Here is a 20363-nt window from a genome sequence, read left to right as displayed (position 1 = left end):
CCTGCTTCTCCCTCTGCCTGTGTCTCTGCCTCTCTCTCTGTCTCTCATGAATAAACAAATTTTTAAAAATCTTAAAAAAAAAAAAAAAAAAGACATAGGCCTCCAGATGTCAGCCCCAGAAGACCATCCCCACGTAAGCGTTAACCTAATAGATCGGTGATTGGCACCAGTCAGCACACCCCTGGTTGCTTAAGATAGTTGGGCTAAAGAGCTCATAAGAACCCCCAAACTTAGAAACTCCAACGGCCACCCTCTCCAGTCCCCTCCCCCTCTGGGAGCTTTGTACTATTGTTCAATAACCTTGGCTCTGCTGGCCATCACTCTTGGTCTGGGCCACCTCTTCATTCCTCGAGGCCCTGTGACCAAGAATCGCGGGCACTGAAAGGAACAGAAAATGCTGTAATAAGACCGCAGGATCCTGAACTCTGAAGTTCTTCGGATACCTGGGTTCCTGGCCTTGAGGGAGGGCAGGTCCGGACGCCAAAGCCTGGCTTTATAAGGTGTGTTGGGGGGCTGAGGATCTTGGGTTCGGGGTCCCCTTCTTGTCCAGGGCGCGGGGAGCATGCTCACACCCTGAACTTCTCTCCTCGGAAAGGAGGGTCTCGAACGCCTGGATTCACATTCCTGGCGCGTGACTGAAAGCTAAGTCTGCACCCCTACAGGGGGTTCGGGTACACGGTGTCCAGCACCCAGGGGCCCCTGCAGAACGGGGCTCTCCTGTGGGACTTCGGCTAGGTGGGACTAAGGTGCTAGGTCCCCCAGGAGGAGTATGGAGACTCCGACGTTCCCCCCTCGGAAGCTCCGGCTCCGAGGTTCTCTTGCTGGTGGGAGGGGGCCGGACGCTCCAAGCGGCCGCAGGGGGAGAGGGCTCGGCCCCCCCGGGGCGGCCCGGGAGTCCCCGGCGGGGAAGCCCCTACCCCGGCAAAGACCCGGGAGGTGGCGCGGGGCCGGCCCGAGGGGGCGGAGACTGGGTGGGCGGGGCTCCGCAGACGCCGCCCCCGCCCGCCAGCGCGGTCCGCGCGTCTCCAAGTCTGCGAGGCCGCGGTGGGCGCGGGGAACCGAGCGCCACGGCCCGCGCGCCCCGCCGAGCCCGGCCTGCCCCGGGGTCTATGGGGCCACCCCTCCGCGCCGCCCGGCCGGCCCCACGCCGCGCCCGGAGCCTGCCCCGCGGCCAGGTAAGGGCGCTGTGGGTCCTGCGGGTCGGGGACGCCGGGAGGCAAAGCAGGAGGGGACAGAGAACTCCTGGGTCCTGCAGAGACAGGGGCCCGGAACTCCAGTGCCCTGGGGGCTAGGGCATCAGGACGCCCGTATCCTGAGGTTGGGGGCAGGCGCACACGGATGTCTGGGTCCTGGGGAAATAGGGGGCTGGGTACCTGGACACCAAGGTCTAGGGCATCTGGACACCTGGTCGGGGAGGCTGGGGGGCGGCCTGGCTACTGGGGGCGGGGTGGGGGAGGGAGTCCTTCATGCCTAGTCCTGGACGAACGAAGACCCAACTGAACACGTTGCTGGTTCTGGAGGATCCAGATACCAGGACACCTGGGCCCCGGGTGTCGGGTCCATCCTGCGGGCGTCCTCTGGCTGATGCTCTGGCCACTGCGTCGGGGGCTGTGGCTCGCACGCCGGGGTCTTCGGGAAGGAAGTTGTGGTTGCGGAGATTTGGCGGCCCGGACACATGGCCACACCCCAAGGGGCTGCGGAGGGTGGTCCCCGGGCAGGGCCTGGGGTGGGGTCCCTGCCTTCTGCCCCCCCAACCCTGACCTCCTTAGCCCAGCCAGGGAAATGGGCGCACCGCCGATGTGGGCAAACGGACTCCTGGGATGGGCCAGGAGAGCGGATCCCCGGGACGGAGGCTCTGGGGGCAGGAGCCGGGCGCGCCTGGGCCCCGGCGAGGCGCCTGCCCCCCGCCCGCCCGGCTTGGGCATGCTTGGCACGCAGCGCGCGGGCCGGTCGGATCCGTATGCGCGCCGCGTGCGCCTATTGGTATGCGGGAGCCGGCCCGGCGCGGGCGTGAGGCGGCCGCGCTGGCGGGCGGCGCGGGGGAGGCGGCGGCGGCGGCGGAGCACGTCCTCGCCCCGAGCTCCGCCTGGGGCCGGGCAGGGTGAGCACAGCCGGCTCCGTCCCGGGGCCTCCAGAGAGGGGAAACTGAGGCACCATCCAGCCCCGGCTCCTCGCTGGGACCCCCGAGCCCCGCACGGACCTCAGTTTCCCTCGCAGGCCTCCCGGGGGGCCCCCTCGGGCACCGAGCGCTGCCTCCGGCTCCTTTCGGCGGCGGGAGACGCGGGTCTCGAGGCCCGCCGGCTGCTCTGAGCCGGGCCCGCGGAGATGGCGGCCCCCTACCCCAGCGGCGGCGGCGGAGGCGAGCTCAAGTGCGGGGCAGGTCGCGGCCGCAGCGTCCCGTGGGACTTTCTGCCGGGGCTGGTGGTCAAGGCCCCGCCCGGACCCTGGTGAGCAAAGCCCCGCCCCCAGGGCCGTGGCCCCGCCCCCAAGGGCGGCCCGGGAGGATTCACACTCAGCCCGCCGCCCCGCCCTCTGGAGCTAGAATTTCTCACCCCGAGTGTGTCAACCTTTGTTCTACAAACAGCCCCCACCGTGTTCTGCTCCTACCCCCCATCCTCCGAGTTCACGCCCAACATTTCATTTCTCCCCTCCAACTCCTCCTCCTTCCCCCCGGAATTTATTTACACCCCGGGTTCTGCCCCCACCTCCGGTGTCGAATCCACTTCCCACGTCCCGCCGGGTTCCGAGGCCCCGAGGGCGGGGCCCCCCCAGGCCGCAGCTACCCGCCCCCCCGCCCCGCCGCGAGCCCCGGGGCCGGGCTGACGCCCCCTCCGCGCCGCCCGCCCAGCCTGCAGGCGCAGCGCAAGGAGAAGTCCCGGAACGCGGCGCGCTCGCGGCGCGGAAAGGAGAACCTGGAGTTCTTCGAGCTGGCCAAGCTGCTCCCGCTGCCCGGAGCCATCTCGAGCCAGCTGGACAAGGCGTCCATCGTGCGCCTCAGCGTCACCTACCTCCGCCTGCGCCGCTTCGCCGCCCTCGGGGCGCCGCCCTGGGGACTGCGGGCCGCCGGGCCACCGGCCGGCCTGGGTGAGTGCGCAGGCGCGGGGGGGCGAGGGTCCCTGTGCACCCCCCGGCGGCCGGAGGGCGGGAGAGCGAGGTGCCCGCCGGCCGTCGCCCAGGCCCCTGGCCGAGAGGGAGGGAGCACGCGGTTGGGAGTCAGCCGGACCATTTGTGCGCCCCTCCCGGGAGGCTTTGACTCTCCAAGCCTCAGTCTTTTCATCTGCAAAACGGGCGCTCGAGGCAGGGATGATTTCATGAGTTCTGGCCCACCTAGGGGCCGCCAACACCAGGGATCCGACCCCTGCTCGATGCTGTTATTCTTATTAGGGGAGACTAATCGTTATTATCACAAAGAAGGGCCGCAGCTCCCAGGGCTGGACGGAGGGGGGCCTAGCCTGGGCCTCCCCATCCACTCATGGGCAAGAACCCCCCTCACTGAGGCTTGAGGGGCCTCAGGGGGAGCACGAGGACTCTGGAGTCTGAATTCTCAGTCTGGGAAAGCGGGAGGGAGACAGTATAACGTGGCAGGTAAGATGGACAGCTCCAGAAAGACTCTCCTGGGTCCCTGTCCCCACTGGGCCACTCCCCAGCAGTGTGACTCCGGGCAGGCCGCCTTACCTCTCTGCCTCGTCTGTGAAATGGGAATCCTGATGAGAGTCCCTTCGCACGCCCAGAGGGCTGAGATGAAAACCGACCCAGTAATGTATGTGGACACCCCGGACGTAGCTGGCACAGCGGGTGCCACCACCACGTAGTGACTCTGAGCGTCAGTGGTTACTTTGCAGGGCTGTTGGGGTCTGTGGTTCAGTAAGCAGCTACTGTGTGCCTGCTACTGTCCTGAGCCCTTGGGATCCCGCAGAAAACAAGTTGGATACAGCCCCTGATGTCCCAGTAGCCAAGACCCAATAATGACATAAGTGGAGAAATGCAATCTGCACCCTGGACAAGTAGGATGAGGTATAACACGGGTACACACAGCTAGCTCCCCACTTTTGTTATAATTCAACTTTATTCTTGCTAGATCCGTAGAAGTGTTATGCTCCTGTTATTACCGCTGTTTGACGGATTATTGCTTCTCTCCCGACGAGGAGACAGTCGTGTTAATCCGAGGTCGCAGGTGACAGGGATGGGGCACCCCAGGCTACACTCCCCACCAAGATGAACGAGTGTCCTTAGGGCGAGGTTGGAGGGGCTCCAACTCCCCTCCTGCCCCGGTCCCAGGGGAGGAGGGGGGAGAGAAAATAGCATTGATTAAGCTCGCAATAAATCACCATTTAAATTTAAATAATCCGGCTTCCCAGGCGGTAATTAGGCGAATTGACTGGCGCCGAGAGAATGCGGCATTAGCGCCGCTGATTACTGTCATTACCGCGAACAACATGTGCGCCGGCGGGGGATAAACATCTTGTCTATTGTCCCGAGCGCGGGGAGAGAGGAAGGGTGGGGGCGCCCAGAGAGCCCCTCCGGCGGCCAGCTCCCCCCCTCCACTGCCTGGATGGGCGCTGGAAGGGGACGGGAGCCTGCTGAGGACACGGCTGCGAGGTGGGCAGTGAGGTGGCCCACCGTGGACTTGATGAACGCCCCTGCCTCCACTCCCCAGAGCACCCTACCCCCTACCCCCCCACCCCTGCTGCCTGGGCCAGGACGGTCTGTGTTGGAGGTACTATGTGGACTCCTTCCTAAATCCCCCGAAAGTGGGGATTTGGAGGCATCTCCTGCTCCACAGGGCCCCCAGGAAGAGGCCAAGTGCCTGCTTCCATAGGGAAACTGAGGACAGTGTCAGCTAGTCAGTAAGGCAGGGTGCCTCCCCCTCTCTGAAGGGGAGGGTGCTCCCCTGTCCTGCTCAGTTATAAGAGTGAAGATAGCCAATGCACTCTTGAGCACTATTACGAGTAACTCGCAAAAAAACCCAAACCCGAAACCAAAACTAAACCACAAAAGTCGCTTAATCCTCTCAAAAACAGGAGGAAAGCAACATTGATTCCCATTTTCTAGAAGTGGAAGACTGAGCCCCAGAGAGGTGAAGCTGGTTTGCCCAGCGTCCCATCCTCCGAGCCCGGGCCCAGCTGAGATGCAGACTGGCTTCCGGGGTCACCTTCGGAGCCTCCAGGCTTGGAGGTCTCCCTGGACCTTGCAGCCCCCGCCTCTCTCTGGGCCCCGGGCTGATGTCTGTAGAACAGCACAACTGATGTGCTGAGGTGCCCCGGTAGCCCCGGACCTCTGAGTCCGGGAGGAGACAGCCCGGATCCTGTATCAGGGGTCATCATTAATTCACCAGCCGCTGAACCTTCCCTGTGCCAGGCCTCATCCTGGGGACACCCCAGGGAACAAGACAAAGTCCCTGACCTCCAGGGTGGGTCTACAAGCCTTTCTGGGTAGGCCCTCTGCCCCCCTCCCATCCCTCTGATCTCATTTTTCTACCCCTCTCACCTCCTCAGCTCCCCCCCCCCGCCCCCCACCCCCCACTGGCCACCTTGCTGTTATTCAGAGAAACATGTTCCCACCTCAGGGCCTTTGCACTTGCTGTGCCCTCCTGCAGGAACTCCCTTCCCTCCATGTGTCAGCTTTTCAGGAAAGCCTCCCCTGACCACCCTGAAAACTGACAGCACCCCTGCCCTCAGCACTCCCTGTCTCCCTTTCCTGTCTTATTTCTTTCCAAAGCACCTATTGTCATCTGACTTTTTTTTTTTTAAGAGTTTATTTATTTATTTATTTATTTGACACAGAGCACAAGCAAGGGAGAAGCAGGAGCAGGCTCTCCACTGAGCAGGGAGCCTGATGCGGGGCCCAATCCCAGGACCCCAAGATCATGACCTGAGCACAAGGCAGACACTCAATCCACTGAGCCACCCAGGCGCCCCGACACTATTTCTTAATTCTCTCTCCCCCATGACTCCTTGTACCCTGAGTCCAGAACAGTGCCTGGGGCAAAGGCCCACTAAGTGTTTATTGGGTGACTGTGGAACAGAGTGAGGGCATGAGGTTTGACAGAAGCCCCTTAAAAGAAGGGACCTTTGAGCTGAGACTGGGAGGAGGTGAGGAAGCAGGCCCCGAAAGAAGCTGGAAGAAAAGCACTCTAGGCCAAGGAAATAGGTGCAAAGGCCCTGAGGCAGACAGGAATCAGCTTGCTGAGTGCAGGCCACAGCGAGGCCTCGGAGTCCAGAGAGGCGTAGGTGAGGCAGGGGGCGCAGACGGCAGAGACCAGGTCCTGCAGGACCTCGTGGGCCTTGGTGAGGATGTTGGCTGTTAGCCGAGCAGGATGGGAGACAAGCCGATGGGGGACGGAGGTGGCCGAGGTGGCAGTCCTGAGGGTGGAAGCAGGGAGCCACCTGCGGAGGTGAGTGTAGAGGCCTCAGGCCTGCCCCCAGGGAGCGAGGCTTCCCTGTCCCCAGACACGGAACATCTCTGGGGCCAACTGAGATTAGGAGGTGACCAGACTCCCGGAGCCCTGGGAGCGGCCTTCTCCCCCTGTCCCCTCTGTCCCCGCTTGGTGATGACAAATGGGACAGTTCTCAGCAGACAGGCTCCAATAAGCAACCAGCAAATGTTTGTTGAATGAGTGAGTGATGGTTGGGGGTTTGGGCGTGAGGAGGGGGCAGATCTGGGAGCAGTGAAGAGGGGAATTTGGGGGTGGGAGGAGTGGAGGCATTTGCCGGGAGAGGGGGGAACAGGGGGAGGGGGGAACAGGGGAACGGAGTTGGGTTTGCGGAGGCGGAGGGAGGGATAAGACGCCTCAGTCAGTGAGGGGACCGACCCCAAAGCTCCCGTCCCAACCGGGGAGCAGCGAGCCCTCCCCCTGCGCACCCCCACCCGACGTGCCCATTAAGGCTGTTAATTGCAGCCGTTCAGTCTGACCTGGGCTGATCCTGTGAGCGGGAAAATGAAGGAATTAGCAAAAATGACAGGGGAAAATTGCGACAATTAGCAGGCGGCATTGTTCCTGCCTGTCACCCGGCTGGTTCGCGCTGCATCTCGGGGGAGGGGTCCCCATCACCCTCCCCCCCATTTATTGTTCCTGGAGCTCCAGCCAGGGGTGGGGAAAGGGTGCGAACAGCGGGAGGTGCTCCTGGGAGAAGGAGGCGTGGCCAAGACGTTAGGGGGCGGGGGCGGGGGCGGGGCTGGAGCCGAGGGCCGGGGTGGGGGCGGGGCGGGGCGGGGCTTGGCCGCCTGCTGTTTTGATGGTCTGGAAATAACAATAGTAATCACACTATTAATACTAATCCCGGCTCTGCATTTGGGAGCACCTGCGGTGTGCCAGGCGGGCGCTGGGCCCGAGCAGCCGGTGAGGTCGGCGCTCTTTGCAAAGCCACCTGACAGAGGAGGAAACTGAGGCACAGAGAGGTGAAGGGACTGGGCCCAGGGCACACAGCCTGGGAGGGCTTGGCACCAGACCTGGTGACCTTCAAGGTCACTGTGTCCCCTGGCTCCCCTCTCCGGACATAGGGCCCCTTGGGAGGGAGGTGGTAGTTCTCTGCAGGGTCAGGGAGAGGGTCCTGGGTGGGAACAGACTTAAGCCACCCCGACCCGTCACCTCTGCTCCTGTTTGAAGGGGTGCTGCTGGGTCAGGGGGCTGGGTCCCTCTTTGCCCTGTCTCACTTGCCGCGTCCTTCTATCATGGTCTTTCTCTGGATGTCTCTCTGGGCATCTCCTTTCTGTTCTCTCCATCTCTTCATCTCTGTCTTCGTCTGTCTCTGTCTGAATTTCTCTGTGTCTACATGTCTGTCCCTATCTCTTTCAAAATACTTATACTTTTTGGGATCCCTGGGTGGTGCAGCAGTCTGGCGCCTGCCTTTGGCCCAGGGAGCGATCCTGGAGACCCGGGATCGAATCCCACGTCAGGCTCCCGGTGCATGGAGCCTGCTTCTCCCTCTGCCTGTATCTCTGCCTCTCTCTCTCTCTCTCTGTGACTATCATAAATAAATAAAAATTAAAAAATAAAATAAAATACTTATACTTTTTAAGATTGGGTAGCCCAGGTGGCTCAGCGATTTAGTGCCACCTTCAGCCCAGGGTGTGACCCTGGAGACCCAGGATCAAATCCCACGTCGGGCTCCCTGCAAGGAGCCTGCTTCTCCCTCTGCCTGTGTCTCTGCCTCTGTGTGTGTGTGTGTGTGTGTCTCTCATGAATAAGTAAAAAAATATTAACTTTTTAAGATTTATTCATTTTAGAGAGAGAGAAAGAGAGAGCAGGGTGGAGGGGAGGAGCAGAGGGAGAGGGAAAGAGAGAAATCTCAAGCTGACTCCCCTCTGAGCACAGAGCCCCATGCAGAGCTCGATCTTACCACCCTGAGATCATGACCTGAGCAGAAATTGGGAGTCAGATGCATAGCCAACTGAGCCACCCAGGTGCCCCTTAAAACTTTTTTTTAATGGAAGTAAAATTTATATAATATGGAATTCAGCATTTTTAAATGTATGGTGGGGGGAAACCTGGGTGGCTCAATGGTTGAGCATCTGCCTTTGGCTCAGGTCATGATCCCTCTCTTTCTGTGTCTCTCGAATAAATGAATAACATCTTTAAAAAACATAAAATGTACAAGGGGCACCTGGGTGGCTCAGTCCATTATGCATCCAACTCTTGATCTCAGCTCATGTCTTGATCTCAGGATTGTGAGTTCAAGCTCTACAGTAGGCTCCCCATTGGATCCCACTCAAATTAAACAATAAAATAAAAAATAAAGTGTACAATTTAGTGGCAAACTGTAGAGTCACAGAGTTGTGCAACCACCACTCTATCTGGTTCCAGAACATTTTCATCGCACCCCCAAAAAACCTAGTCCACATTAGCAGACACTCCCCATGCCCCCTCTCTCCTGCCAGACACCCCCCTCCCCCAACCACCAACCTGCTTCCTGTCTCTATGGATTTGCCTGCTCTGGACAATTCAGAGAAACGGAGTCACACTGTGTGTGGTCTCTTGTGCCTTGCATGTCTTCACTTTTTTTTAAAAAAAAATATTTTATTTATTCATGAGAGACACAGAGAGAGAGAGAGAGAGGCAGAGACACAGGCAGAGGGAGAAGCAGGCTCCTTGCAGGGAGCCCGACGTGGGATTTGATCCTGGGTCTCCAGAGTCATACCCTGGGCTGAAGGCAGATGCTCAACTGCTGAGCCATCCAGGCGTCCCTGTCTTCACTTTTTAAAAAAGTAGGCTCCACACTCAACATGGGGCTCAAACTCATGTTCCTGACACCATGAGTTTGCCCACTCCACCGACTAAGCCGGCCAGGTGCCCCCATCATAATGTTTTCAGAGTCCAGCTGCATCAGAGCACGTGTCCTGGCTTCATTCATTTTCCTGGCTGAATAGTATTCCATTGCATGAATATGGCACATTTATTTATCTGTCCATCAGGTCATGGACTTTGACTTGTTTTCACTTTTGGCTGTTAGGAATCGTGCTCCTGTGAACATCTGTGTACAATTATTTGTTAGAACACCTTTCCCAGTTCTTTGGGGATATATACCTAGGAGTGGAATTGCTGGGTTGCGTGGCAGGTGATTCTATGTGTGATTTATTGAGGAGCCTCCATACTGTTTTCCAGAGTGGCCGCATCATTTTCCAGTCTCACCAGCAATGCAGAGGGGTTCTGATTTCTCCACATCCTCCCAACATTTCTCTGAATTCTAGCCATCCTAGTAGGTGTGAGGTGATATCTCGTTGGGGTTTGGTTTTTTTAAGATTTTTTAAAAGATTTTATTTATTTATTCATGAAAGACACACACAGAAAGACACAGGAAGAGGGAGAAGCAGGCTCCATGCAGGGAGCCCAATTCTGGATCCCAGGATCATGACCTGAGCCGAAGGCAGGCACCCAACCGCTGAGACATGCAGGCATCCTTTTTTTAAGATCTTAAGTCATCTCTACACCCTATCCAGGGGTTGAACTCATGACCCTGAGATAAAGAGTCACCCACTCCACCAACTAAGCCAGCTTGGTGCCCCTGTTTGTTTTTTGTTTTTTCTATTGAGTTGCAATGCCCGTCTCTCTGTATTCCTCTGTATTTCCTTCCTCTGTATGTCTCTCCATCTGCTTGTCTGTTTGGTGTCTTTGTGTCTCCATATCTGTTTCTTTTTTTCTGTCTCTTTCTCTCTGGCTCTCTGTACCTCTCTCTAGTCTCATTCCCATCCTTTGGATCTTACTTCACACCACTTTTTCAATCCTTCCTGATGCTGGTACATAAAATAATTCTGTATTTGTGAGTTTCTTGCCCCCGGCCTGGGTGCCTCCACAAGGAGAGGAGCAGGCTGTCCAGAGCACCTCCTTGTCCCCAGCACAGGACCTGCTGCACACCTGGTGCTCAGGGAGACTTTCTGAATGAATGAGTGCATGGATGGCTCCCTGTGTCCTCTGGTGTCTCCCTATCTCTGTGGCATCTCAGCCTCTTTCTGCCCCTCCCACCCCACCCCACAAGCCCAAGCCATCCTCCCACACACACACACAGGGCTCAGGCCCCCGGTCCCCTAAGATGACTACAGGACTGGGGAGGAGAGAGGGAGATCTGTAGCCTGGCTCAAATGGGGGCCTACCCACAGGCCCTGGCCTCACCCCTCCCTCTGTCCCCAGCCCCAGGCCACCGGGGGCCCATGGCGCTGGTCTCCGAAGTCTTTGAGCAGCACCTGGGTGGACACATCTTACAGGTGAGGTCCTTCCCCTGCCTGCTGCTCCTTGCTGCCACCTGGTGGCCACCTGCGGAGAGCAGCACCCTGTTCTCCAGCATCCATCCCCCCAGGAGCATCCCCAGGGGCTCCCCCTCCTGCCTGTCCTTTCCCACGACCACGGAAGCCCCTCCCCACCCCAATTAATCCATCGGAGGTGGAGATCCAGATTTCAGAATCTCTTACCACTTGCCTGCTGGACAGACAGATGCCCAGCCCTCCTCTCCCTACTTCTCCCCACTCTAGTCCCTGGATGGCTTCGTGTTTGCCTTGAACCAGGAAGGGAAGTTCCTCTACATCTCGGAGACCGTCTCCATTTATCTGGGCCTCTCGCAGGTAAGGGGCCCGCTGCAGGCTGCCTGGACTGGCTCACTGGCTCAGCCACCATGTCCCCTGCGGGCTCATGCATGCCCTTTCTCTCTCCTGGCCTCACCATCCCAGCCAGAAAAGCGAACTGGATCCATGGTCCTCCAAGTGCACCCGGGGGAACCCCAGAAAGCTCCACCTTACAGGTAGAGGGGAGTGGCTATTAAAATAACAGGTCAATTTGAAGAAGGCAGAGCAGCAGAAAGATCAGTTTGTCGATGAGTGTTTGCCAAATGCACCGTATTTACCCAGACTTCCTTTTTCTTAACAATTGTGAAGAATTGCTGCAATTTGTATTGGAAGGGCTTGGGTTTTGCCAACTTTGGAAGATTTTCTGTGGCGCTTTAGTGGACTGGCTTGCGTTTTGTCTTTATTTCCGCCAGCTGCTTCTGCCCCAGCTCCTGCAGCTGGCATTGAAAGGTAAAAGGCAGGCAGGCAGAAACCGAGAACCCCCATCCCTGGGCGGCCTGGCTCCTGGTGGCATCTTAGGCCTTCCCAACCCATTCAGGACAAATCGCTATCCTCTCATCACTTTTGCAAAGGTTTGAACAAATGGGAAATTTAGAAAAGCCAGCGCTTGGTTTTGGCCTTGGTGAGCACCTTTTCGGTGAATTGTTGGAGAGGCCTGGGGGAAGAAGACCCTGAAAGTAGGCGAATGTGGACAAGGGGAAGGGAGGGAGGTAGAGGGGAGGACAGACTTGCAGCTGGTGCAGGGAAGGGTTCGATGAGGAGGAGTTCAGAGGGAGGAGGGACAGAGGGAAGCGCTGGATCTCAAGCCAGGGGCAGTGGGAGCTCTGGGAGGTTTCTGAGAGGAGGGGGGCCATGGTCAGAGAAGTAACTTAGCAGGGGTATTTGAATGGAAACTAAAGGCCACAAGAATAGGGAGGACTCTGGGGACAGGAACACAGCTGGGGTGGGGGTGGGAGTGATGGGGACCTGGACTGGGGGAGGTGTGGTACGAAGGAGGGCTGCTTTGAGAGATTTGCGGGTGAATTGAATGGCAGCCAGTCTGATTAAAAAGCTCTAACTCTCTAAAGAGTTCGAAAACCATTCCAAAAAAAAAAAAAAAGAAAAAGAAAACCATTCCACTGCTTGTGTCCTGATTTCCATCCCTGCTGGGACATCCTGTGGTTCATTTGGGGCCAAATGGAGGCTATGACAATCGGCCACGCAGCTCCCTAACGGAGTAAACAGGTGCAGAAAATCCTTAATGATCACCGGATTTGACGTGAGAAGGCATAAGAAGAGCCTAAGTGTGTATCTCCTTTGAAAAGGTTAAAAAGAAATTCTAATAACGTAGAACTGGCACGAAGGGCGCCTGCAACCTAGGCGAGCGGGCCGGAGGCTAAACCCGGGGTGAGTAGCTGCGCGCGCATCTCACCAGCCCTCTGCGGTCCCCTCTTCCGCCGGCAGGTGGAGCTGACGGGTAGCAGCGTCTTCGACTACATCCACCCCGGGGACCACTCCGAGGTGCTGGAACAATTGGGCCTCCGGACCCCCACCCCCGGGCCTCCCACCCCGCCCTCCGTGCCCTCCTCTTCCTCCTCCTCGTCTTCGTCCTCGCTTGCGGATACCCCTGAGATCGGTAATTCCAAGGGCCTGAGGGTAGATCAAGGGACACCTGGTACCCCAGCCATGCCGTCTTTCAACAAAAACCACTCTCCTTCAAGCTGCAAAGCACATTTTTGTAAAATGAATCAGAGTCTAAACCGAAGCAACAAGGCTCGGCTCCCTATAATTGCCTAGGCTGCCAAGGATTGCCTGACTCCCCAGGATTTGAGTTTCAGAAAGACCCTTCTGGCCACCAAGTGAGGATGGGTGCCTGGGGGTTCCAGATGGAACCCAGCTTTGGCAATAAGAAAACAATGCACGGCTCATTGGAGTTCACGCGTGCTGTGCCTTTAAGTGTGTAACTGCATTGAATCCTAATCACAACCCCACAAGCAGGAGCTATCACTGTCTTCATTTTGCAAAGGTGGAAACTGAGGCCCAGCACAGAGAGGTTAAGTTAATTGCCCCAGGTCACACAGCTGTAAGTGGTTGATCTGGACTCCAGCCCAGGTTTGTCTGGCTCCAGCATCTGTGCTTCCAGGGCTTCTCTCCAGTGGAATATTCCACTCCGTGTTGGCAAAGGAGGGTGCCGGGAGATTACCCTGGAAGTTTCTTTTAGTTCTGTGATGTTGGGGGACTCGAGGTTAACTTCCCTATGAGGAGGATTTTCTCATATTGGGTTTGCTTCACACCAAAAACATCTGAGCTCTCAGCAGTGCTTGCAAGCTTGGGAGATGTTTGTGACACCCACGGGGTCCACTGGGGAGTGTGATTACAGTTGCACCAAAGACTGAGGCCCAGGTTCGTCTGGGTGCGAGCTGTTAGAAGGCTGTCACCGGGTTTATAGACCAACCTGTAGTTGTGGGTCTTGTTTCTCTACCCTGAGCCCCTGCTCTGTGCTGGGGAGGGCTGGGGACACAACGATGACAGTCCAGGTGGTGAAGACTAGTCCCTAGCGAATGATGATCCCGAGTGGTTAGGGCCAGAGTGGGAGATCCCAGAGGGACGGCTCACCCAGCCTGGAGGTCAGGGAGGGCTTCCTGGAGGAGGCTCTGCCTCACCTGGGTCTTGGAGTTTGTAGCTAGAGATGGGGTCAGCGGGAGGCAGTTCTTGCCCAAGTTTTAGGCCGAGGTGAGGAGCTGGGCTTTATCCCAAGGGTCCTAGGGAGCCATGGCAGTTTCAGGGCAGGGAGGGACAGGGTCGTATCTGAGCTTTAGACCCAGCTGGCTGCCACTTAGAGGGAGGTTGGTATACGACTTCAGTGTATGACCGTAGGCCGTGGCCATGACGCTGTCTGGCCAGCTGTCCAGGGGGTAGGGGGGCGTGTGGTTTCTCCCGCAGGACCCCATAACCCTCCTCGCTCTCCCCTCCCAGAGGCCAGCGCCGCGGAGGCGCCTCCCTTCTCCCGGGTCCAGGAGCGCTCCTTCTTCATCCGCATGAAATCCACCCTCACCAAGAGGGGGCTGCACGTCAAGGCCTCGGGGTACAAGGTGCGTGTGGGCTCCCTGGCCCCGGCTCCTGGCCCCGAGTCCCCTCGCCCACCTGGGGGGAGCTCCCGCATGCCAGCCAGCCATGTCCTCGTGCCCGGGCACCTGTGGGTGACGGGCCCCCCTCCTCCAACCCCGCCTGCCGCCTGCAGGTCATCCACGTGACGGGGCGCCTTCGGGCCCGCTCCCTGGGCCTTGTGGCTCTGGGCCACACCTTGCCCCCTGCCCCACTGGCCGAGCTGCCACTACACGGACACATGATCGTCTTCCGTCTCAGCCTGGGTCTCACCATCCTTGCTTGTGAGAGCAGGTACCGGGGTTGGGGGCCGAGGCGGGCGGCTGGGGCCACGCGGGAGAGCTGGGGCGCTGGGGAGCCCCGGGGGCGGAAGAGCCGTGGAGGTACTGGAAGGCCGGGGCTGGGGCGGGGCCTGTGGGAGGGGCATGGTCTTGCTGGGGGCGGGGCTTGCACGGGGCCCCCTGCTGCAGAGCCCCGCCCCTCCCCGACCCCCTCGGCCTCCCGCCTCTCCTCTCCACCGTCTCCTGCACGGTGCGGTGGGGAAAATTAAATAGTGAGATCGTCCCCACGCTCTGAGCGCCTTCGGAGTGCCCGGGGCCACCCCGCACCCGGGAGTGGCGAATGCCCATAGTCACCCCAGGAGGGACACTGGTATTTAACCCATTTGACCCAGGGTTAAACTGAGGCCCAAACCACCCCAGAGCCAGGTTTTGTACCCTGGTGATTCCAGAACCAACCCTGCCTTTTTTCCTCCTCCCCATGGTTTCAGACCCCTTCTCACCTCTCTCTGTTGCCCGCTGTCCTCAGAGTCAGCGATCACATGGACCTGGGGCCCTCAGAGCTCGTGGGTCGCAGCTGCTACCAGTTTGTCCATGGACAGGATGCAGCCAGGATCCGCCAGAGCCACCTGGACCGTGAGAAACCCCGCCTCCCAGCACCCCCATGCCCTGCACCCTGAGCCACAGCTCAGACGTGGGGTGGGAGTAAAGGGACCGTGGTGTCTCTCTGACCCACCCTTAGAAATCTAGAAGGTCTCCATGCCAGGTTAGCACTTGGTCCTTCTGACTCGGTCTCTGTCCATCTCCTCCCTACTGCCATCCTCTCTGTGCCCCTGTCTCTCCATCTCTTTCTGTATCTGTCTCTCTCTCTCTCTGACTGTCTCGGCTCATCCCTGGGCTGGGCCCAGTGCTGGACAAGGGGCAGGTGATGACCGGTTACTACCGCTGGCTGCAGCGGGCTGGGGGCTTCGTGTGGCTGCAGTCCGTGGCCACTGTGGCCGTGAGTGGGAAGAGCCCTGGGGAGCGCCACGTGCTCTGGGTCAGCTATGTGCTCAGGTGAGGGCTGTACCTTGCCTGGCCCATAGGGGCCTCAGAAACCCTCCACAAGACTCTGCTGTCTCTCCCCAGCTTAGTGGTGGTGGTGGGTTTCTCGAAGAGGCCAAGCCCAGAGGGTTTGAAAATCAGGAAGGGGACAGGGGGACAGTGAGAGGAAAGACCTGCAGGTGGTGTGACCTTGCTTGCAAAGGGCAGAGAGGAGTGAAGACACAGCTTTGAGGTGGCCTCTGCCCCAGGCAGAGGGTCTGGGCCTGATTCCGGGGCACGGGGAAGCCATGGCAGGGCTTAAGGCTGGAGAGGGTCACAGTCACATCTGCTTTGAGGAAAGACGCACGAAGTGGGAGGTCTGAAGAACAGGACCAGGGCCGGGAGCCCAGGGAAGAGGCTGGGGTGGCTCCGGGAAATGCCAGGCAGTGCAGGTGGAGGAGGGGAGGTGGCCATCTGCTGCCACCCACATCTCTGGCTTTGCCAGGCCTGGGTTCCAGCCTCTGAGGGGAGCAGTGGTCTGAAAGGAAGATGCTCAGGGGAGATGAGCATGAGGTGCCCAGGAAACACCTAGATGGCGACATCTGGGGGCGGGGGCCGGGCTGCCCAGGTCTGGCCTATGGAGATAGGACTAAGCTGGGCTAGATCCCAGGTTGGAGTCCGGGGTTCCAGTGATGAGCCCTAAGTACAATGGGGTGGGGGTTCTATCCCACCTGTCCTGTCCCCAGCCAAGCCGAGGGTGGCCAGACCCCCCTGGATGCCTTCCAGCTTCCAGCCAGCGTGGCCTGTGAGGACATATCCAGCCCAGAGCCAGAGCCCACAGGTGAGCCCCACCTCCCACCTCACCCCAGGAAGCTCCAAGGGAACTCTGGGGCATGAGCTCTCTAGTCTGGAAGCCACATTAGCCACGTGTGATCACTTACATTCAATTAAAAATGGAAGATTCAGTTTCTCGGTCACCCATGCCGCATTGCAAGGGCTCAGTAGCCTCATGTGGCCAGTGGCTAATGAGCTGGATCACGCAGATATGGAACGTCATCGAGGAAAGTTCTGTTGGACAGCAAGGGTCTAGACCAGGGTCTGTCAGTCTCCCCTCTACTGATATCTAGGGCCAAATCATCCTTAGCTTTGGGGGCTGTCCTGTGCATTGTAGGGTGTTTCACAGAATCTCCAGCCTCCACCCACTAGATGCCAGGAGCACCCTCCACCCTAGTTGTGGCAACCAAATATGTCTCCAGACTGTCACATGTGCCCCTAGGGGACAAAATGGCCCCAGCTGAGACCCACAGGTCTAGACCACTGAACTCAGCTTCATTCTTCAGCTGGGAAGAGTGGGGGCTGGGGACGCACACACACAGCGCCCTTCATGTCTCCCTTTTCCAGAGCCAGAGCCTCCAGCAGAAGGGAAGCAAGCTGCCCCTCTAGACAAGGATGAGGCCCCCCGGAGCCGGGGCAAACGCATCAAAGTGGAGCCTGGCCCAGGGGAGGCTAAAGACCCAGAGGACAGTGGGGACGAGGAACCATCCAGCCACCCAGCCCTGCCGAGGCCTGAGTTCACTTCTGTTATCCGGGCAGGGGCCCTGAAGCAGGACCTGGTGCGGCCCTGGGGCCTGGGGCCTCCCGGAGACCCCCCACCTTCTCTCCTCCATGCCAGCTTCCTGCCCCCAGTCGTGCGGGGCCTGTGCACCCCCGGCGCCATCCGCTACGGCCCTGCGGAGCTGGGCCTCATGTACCCACACCTCCAGAGGCTGGGCCCGGGCCCCACCCTCCCCGAGGCCTTCTACCCAACCCTGGGTCTGTCATACCCAGGGCCCACAGGCGCCAGGGTGCAGCGGAAGGGGGACTGAGGACTCCAGAGCTGCCTACAGAGCCGGACCCTGAGGGATGGGTGGCGCCCCGAGGGCACTGTGATGGGGCTCAGTCCTGTACGCCATCCCAGGAAATTAAACACCATCTCCCCCTCTATGGCTCGGTCTCCAGGGGCCTTGGGGCTCCTCTCTCCTTTTTGTTACCCTCCTTGGTCACCTCCGGCTGCCGCAGCTGGCTCCCATGCCCGCCCTCTCCGTCGCAGGAACCACCACTCAGAACATGCAGCGAGCAAAGGGTCAGGTTTTAATGTCCCGGTCCTCGGGCCACCCCCTGGCCGTCCAGCGCCCGGCCATTCCCCATGGCCCAGCTGCTCACTCTGGCGGTGGCCGGCCTGCTTCATCAGGGCCTTCAGCAGCGGCTGTCCCATCGTCCTCGGGCACCAGTTCCACATCCAGCTCCAGTTGGCCCATGTAAAGGCCGACAGCACAAGCCCACAGCAGGCCTACAGCCAGCACGGCCCCCACGCTGGCTGCCGCGCCCCCCAATGACAGCTGCATGGGTCCTCGCAGCGCCGCCAGGCCCACCACGTAGGAGGAGCCGCCCCACACCACGCACAGGCCACCCAGCAGGAAGAAGCCTGTGCGGAGACAGGGCAGAGGGGCCACAGTCAACAGAAGGGAGGGCCTGAGCTCCCAGGCTGGGGCTGCAGTGGGGTGGCTGGAGGCTGGAGTCTGGGAGCCAGATGACCCAGGGACCGAAGTGGGTCAGGAGACCCAGGTGAAGTTAACCGATGGGGCAAACTCAAGGTCAGGGTAGGGGTCAGTACAGAGCCAAGCTCAGGGGCATGAGAAGGTGTCAGAGAGGATGGCTAGGAGGTGGAGGTGGTGTACAGGACCAAAGGAGGAGTGGGGAGCTGGTCTGAGAGGGTCTGAGGGGTGGCAGTAGCAGCCGAGCCAGTCTGGGGCTGGGCCAGCATGAGGGGCTCTGATGGGACCCTCATCTTTGTTGAGAAGTCAGATGGGAGGGGCAAAGACCCACGGCCAACCCAGGGCCACAGGGTGAGAGTGGGGGTCTGTACTCACCGTAGGCAGCTTCCCGACCCATGTCACTCTGCATGAAGGAGATGACCCCGATGCCTGACGCCAGGAGGCCATTGCGGAACCAGGAGAGGAAAGCTACGGGAAGAGGGGGTGGGGGGACCAAATCGTATCAGCCCAAACCCTGCCTCTAGCCCCATCTGCCCGGACAGTTATCCCACCCTAAATCCCCGCCTAGTCCTGGCGGCCCTCCACCTAACCTTATCCCCCCACCCCCAACTGTCTGGCTCCCATCCATCTCTGAGCCCTCTCCCTCAAATTCTGCAGCACCAAAGATTCAAGTCACTCTGAAGAATGTGGAGGGGAATCTAGAACCAGAATTGCAGGACCTATACCCCTGGACAGACTGGCAGATCCCCAGTGGTCATCCTGGTCAACACCCCCCGCCCCATACAGGTATATCCCCGCTCCGGGACGAACTCTTCCGGTCTCTCTCCAGCTTCCCCCTTCAGTTTTCCACCAACGCCAACTATATGCTACCGCGTCTGTCCTTCCTCGATGTCACTTACATCCATTCAAGGCCCTTATGGGGCGCTAACGGACAAGTCGGGGTTACAAACCCCACACCCTCCACTCCATCCTCTATCTACCCTCTCCGCATGGGAGGCCCCGCCCCCGGCAGCCTGGATCACCTGGCCCTCCAATCAGCCCAGAGCTTTTCTTTTATTGGTTGTTCCTCCCTCCAATCCGGAGCTCGCCCTCTCTTCGGTGGGGATCCACGCTCCCGCCTAATGCAGAGTGGTCGCCTCTTCAAGCTGAACTGGCTCGTCCAGCGCGGACCCTCTAGCTGGCAACTCCCCTGCCCGCAGCCCTCTCCGGACGCCCCTCTCGCCCAGGCAGTGCAATTTTATAAGGCGGCCTGTCCTAGCCCGACCGACCGCTCCGATCCCTACTGCACCCCGCTAACTGCACACACCGTCCCATCCGCAAGCCCGCAAAGAATTGCGGACAGACTGCGCTCTTGCAGCAAGCGCTTCCCGGCGCTTACACGGAAGCCCTTCTCGCTCCGGAGCCCCGGCCCAGTTTCCAGCAGGAGCCCCGCCCCCACCCCCGCTCGCGCGCGTCGGCAGCTCGGCTATCCGGGACCCCCTCTCCCATCGGGGCCGACCCCAGCCTCAGACCTGTCTCGTGCGCCTTCCGGAGGAGCCAGGCGTCCGCACGGTCCAGCTCGGACACGGGGGGCGGCGAAGCCCCAGCGCGGGGGCCGTGGCCGGGGGCGAAGGACCCCCGAGCGCCCCCGCTCCGGGGCCGCGGAGGCGGCAGCAGCGCCCCCCGGAAGCGGAGCCGGGCCAGTCGGGCAGCCCGAGCCCACCACCAGCCGCCTCCCATGGTTCTCACTACGGCCGCCGCTCACCGCCCCGCCCCCACGGGCTGGCCGTAGGCTGAAGAACACGTCACTCAGCCTGGGCAGCTCACCCATTGGCTTTGCCAGCGCCACTCAGGGCTGGCCCCCACTGTCCATTGGTCGAAAGGGCGGTGGTTCCTCCTCTGTCATCTGTGCCGGTACTGCGAGTCCCGCCTTGCTCTTGCTGCTGGACTACGAATCCCAGAGATCATTGAGCCCATAGAAGGCCGATCTTCAGAAGCTGGGGGCACGATGTCTGCCGGGACTTGTAGTTTTTGTTAATAACTTTAATTCTAATAGCCAATAAACCAAACTAAACCAAAACAAAACTCTGGTTAATGTAGGACCTTACCAAAATCTCGAAGAGCCTAGAGGAGAAAATAAAACAACATAAATCCCACCGATGAACAGTTACTACTAATACTTTGTTGTACTCCTGACCCGTCTTTTTTCTAGGCAAATGTGAAACGAGATACCATCTGACAAATTAACTTTTTTCACAAAACAATAAATCGTGAACCGTGGGAGCATTGAGTATTTCTCCAGGCATAATTTATTATTTATTTTTTTTTTCTCATTTAAAAAATATTATTAGCTTTGGGGAGATCCCTGGGTGGCTCAGCGGTTTAGCCTCTGCCTTTGGCCCAGGGCGTGATC

The 20363-nt window shown here is 59.2% G+C and overlaps 2 protein-coding genes across 3 annotated transcripts; one reads left to right on the top strand and one right to left on the bottom strand.

The window, feature by feature from the left end:
* Nucleotides 1–378: 378 nt before the first annotated feature.
* Nucleotides 379–17420, top strand: NPAS1 (neuronal PAS domain protein 1). Of its 2 annotated transcripts, none has more exons than XM_041745992.1 (12): nt 379–500; nt 2218–2447; nt 2849–3084; nt 10625–10698; nt 10963–11052; nt 12496–12667; nt 14008–14123; nt 14273–14430; nt 14944–15050; nt 15323–15470; nt 16184–16278; nt 16839–17420. In XM_041745992.1, exons 2-12 carry the CDS (start codon nt 2326–2328, stop codon nt 17300–17302), a joined length of 1782 nt encoding a protein of 593 aa, XP_041601926.1. In that variant the 5' UTR covers nt 379–500; nt 2218–2325; the 3' UTR covers nt 17303–17420. The 2 variants fall into 2 exon arrangements, with proteins under 2 accessions (XP_041601926.1, XP_041601927.1); XM_041745993.1 differs by lacking the exon at nt 379–500 and adding an exon at nt 1040–1175.
* A 124-nt stretch (nt 17421–17544) lies between these two features.
* On the bottom strand, nt 17545–19712 carry TMEM160 (transmembrane protein 160). The gene is made up of 3 exons (XM_041745994.1): nt 19483–19712; nt 18347–18439; nt 17545–17901 (listed from the first exon to the last, which is right to left on the bottom strand). The coding sequence occupies exons 1-3, from the start codon at nt 19688–19690 to the stop codon at nt 17636–17638; spliced, it is 567 nt and encodes a 188-aa protein (XP_041601928.1). The 5' UTR covers nt 19691–19712; the 3' UTR covers nt 17545–17635.
* Between the last annotated feature and the right edge of the window lie 651 nt (nt 19713–20363).

Source organism: Vulpes lagopus, chromosome 2 (assembly GCF_018345385.1).
Source record: "Vulpes lagopus strain Blue_001 chromosome 2, ASM1834538v1, whole genome shotgun sequence".
Classification (NCBI taxonomy): domain Eukaryota; kingdom Metazoa; phylum Chordata; class Mammalia; order Carnivora; family Canidae; genus Vulpes; species Vulpes lagopus.
Note: the sequence above shows the minus strand (reverse complement) of the source record. Positions and strands in the feature narration are given on the sequence as shown.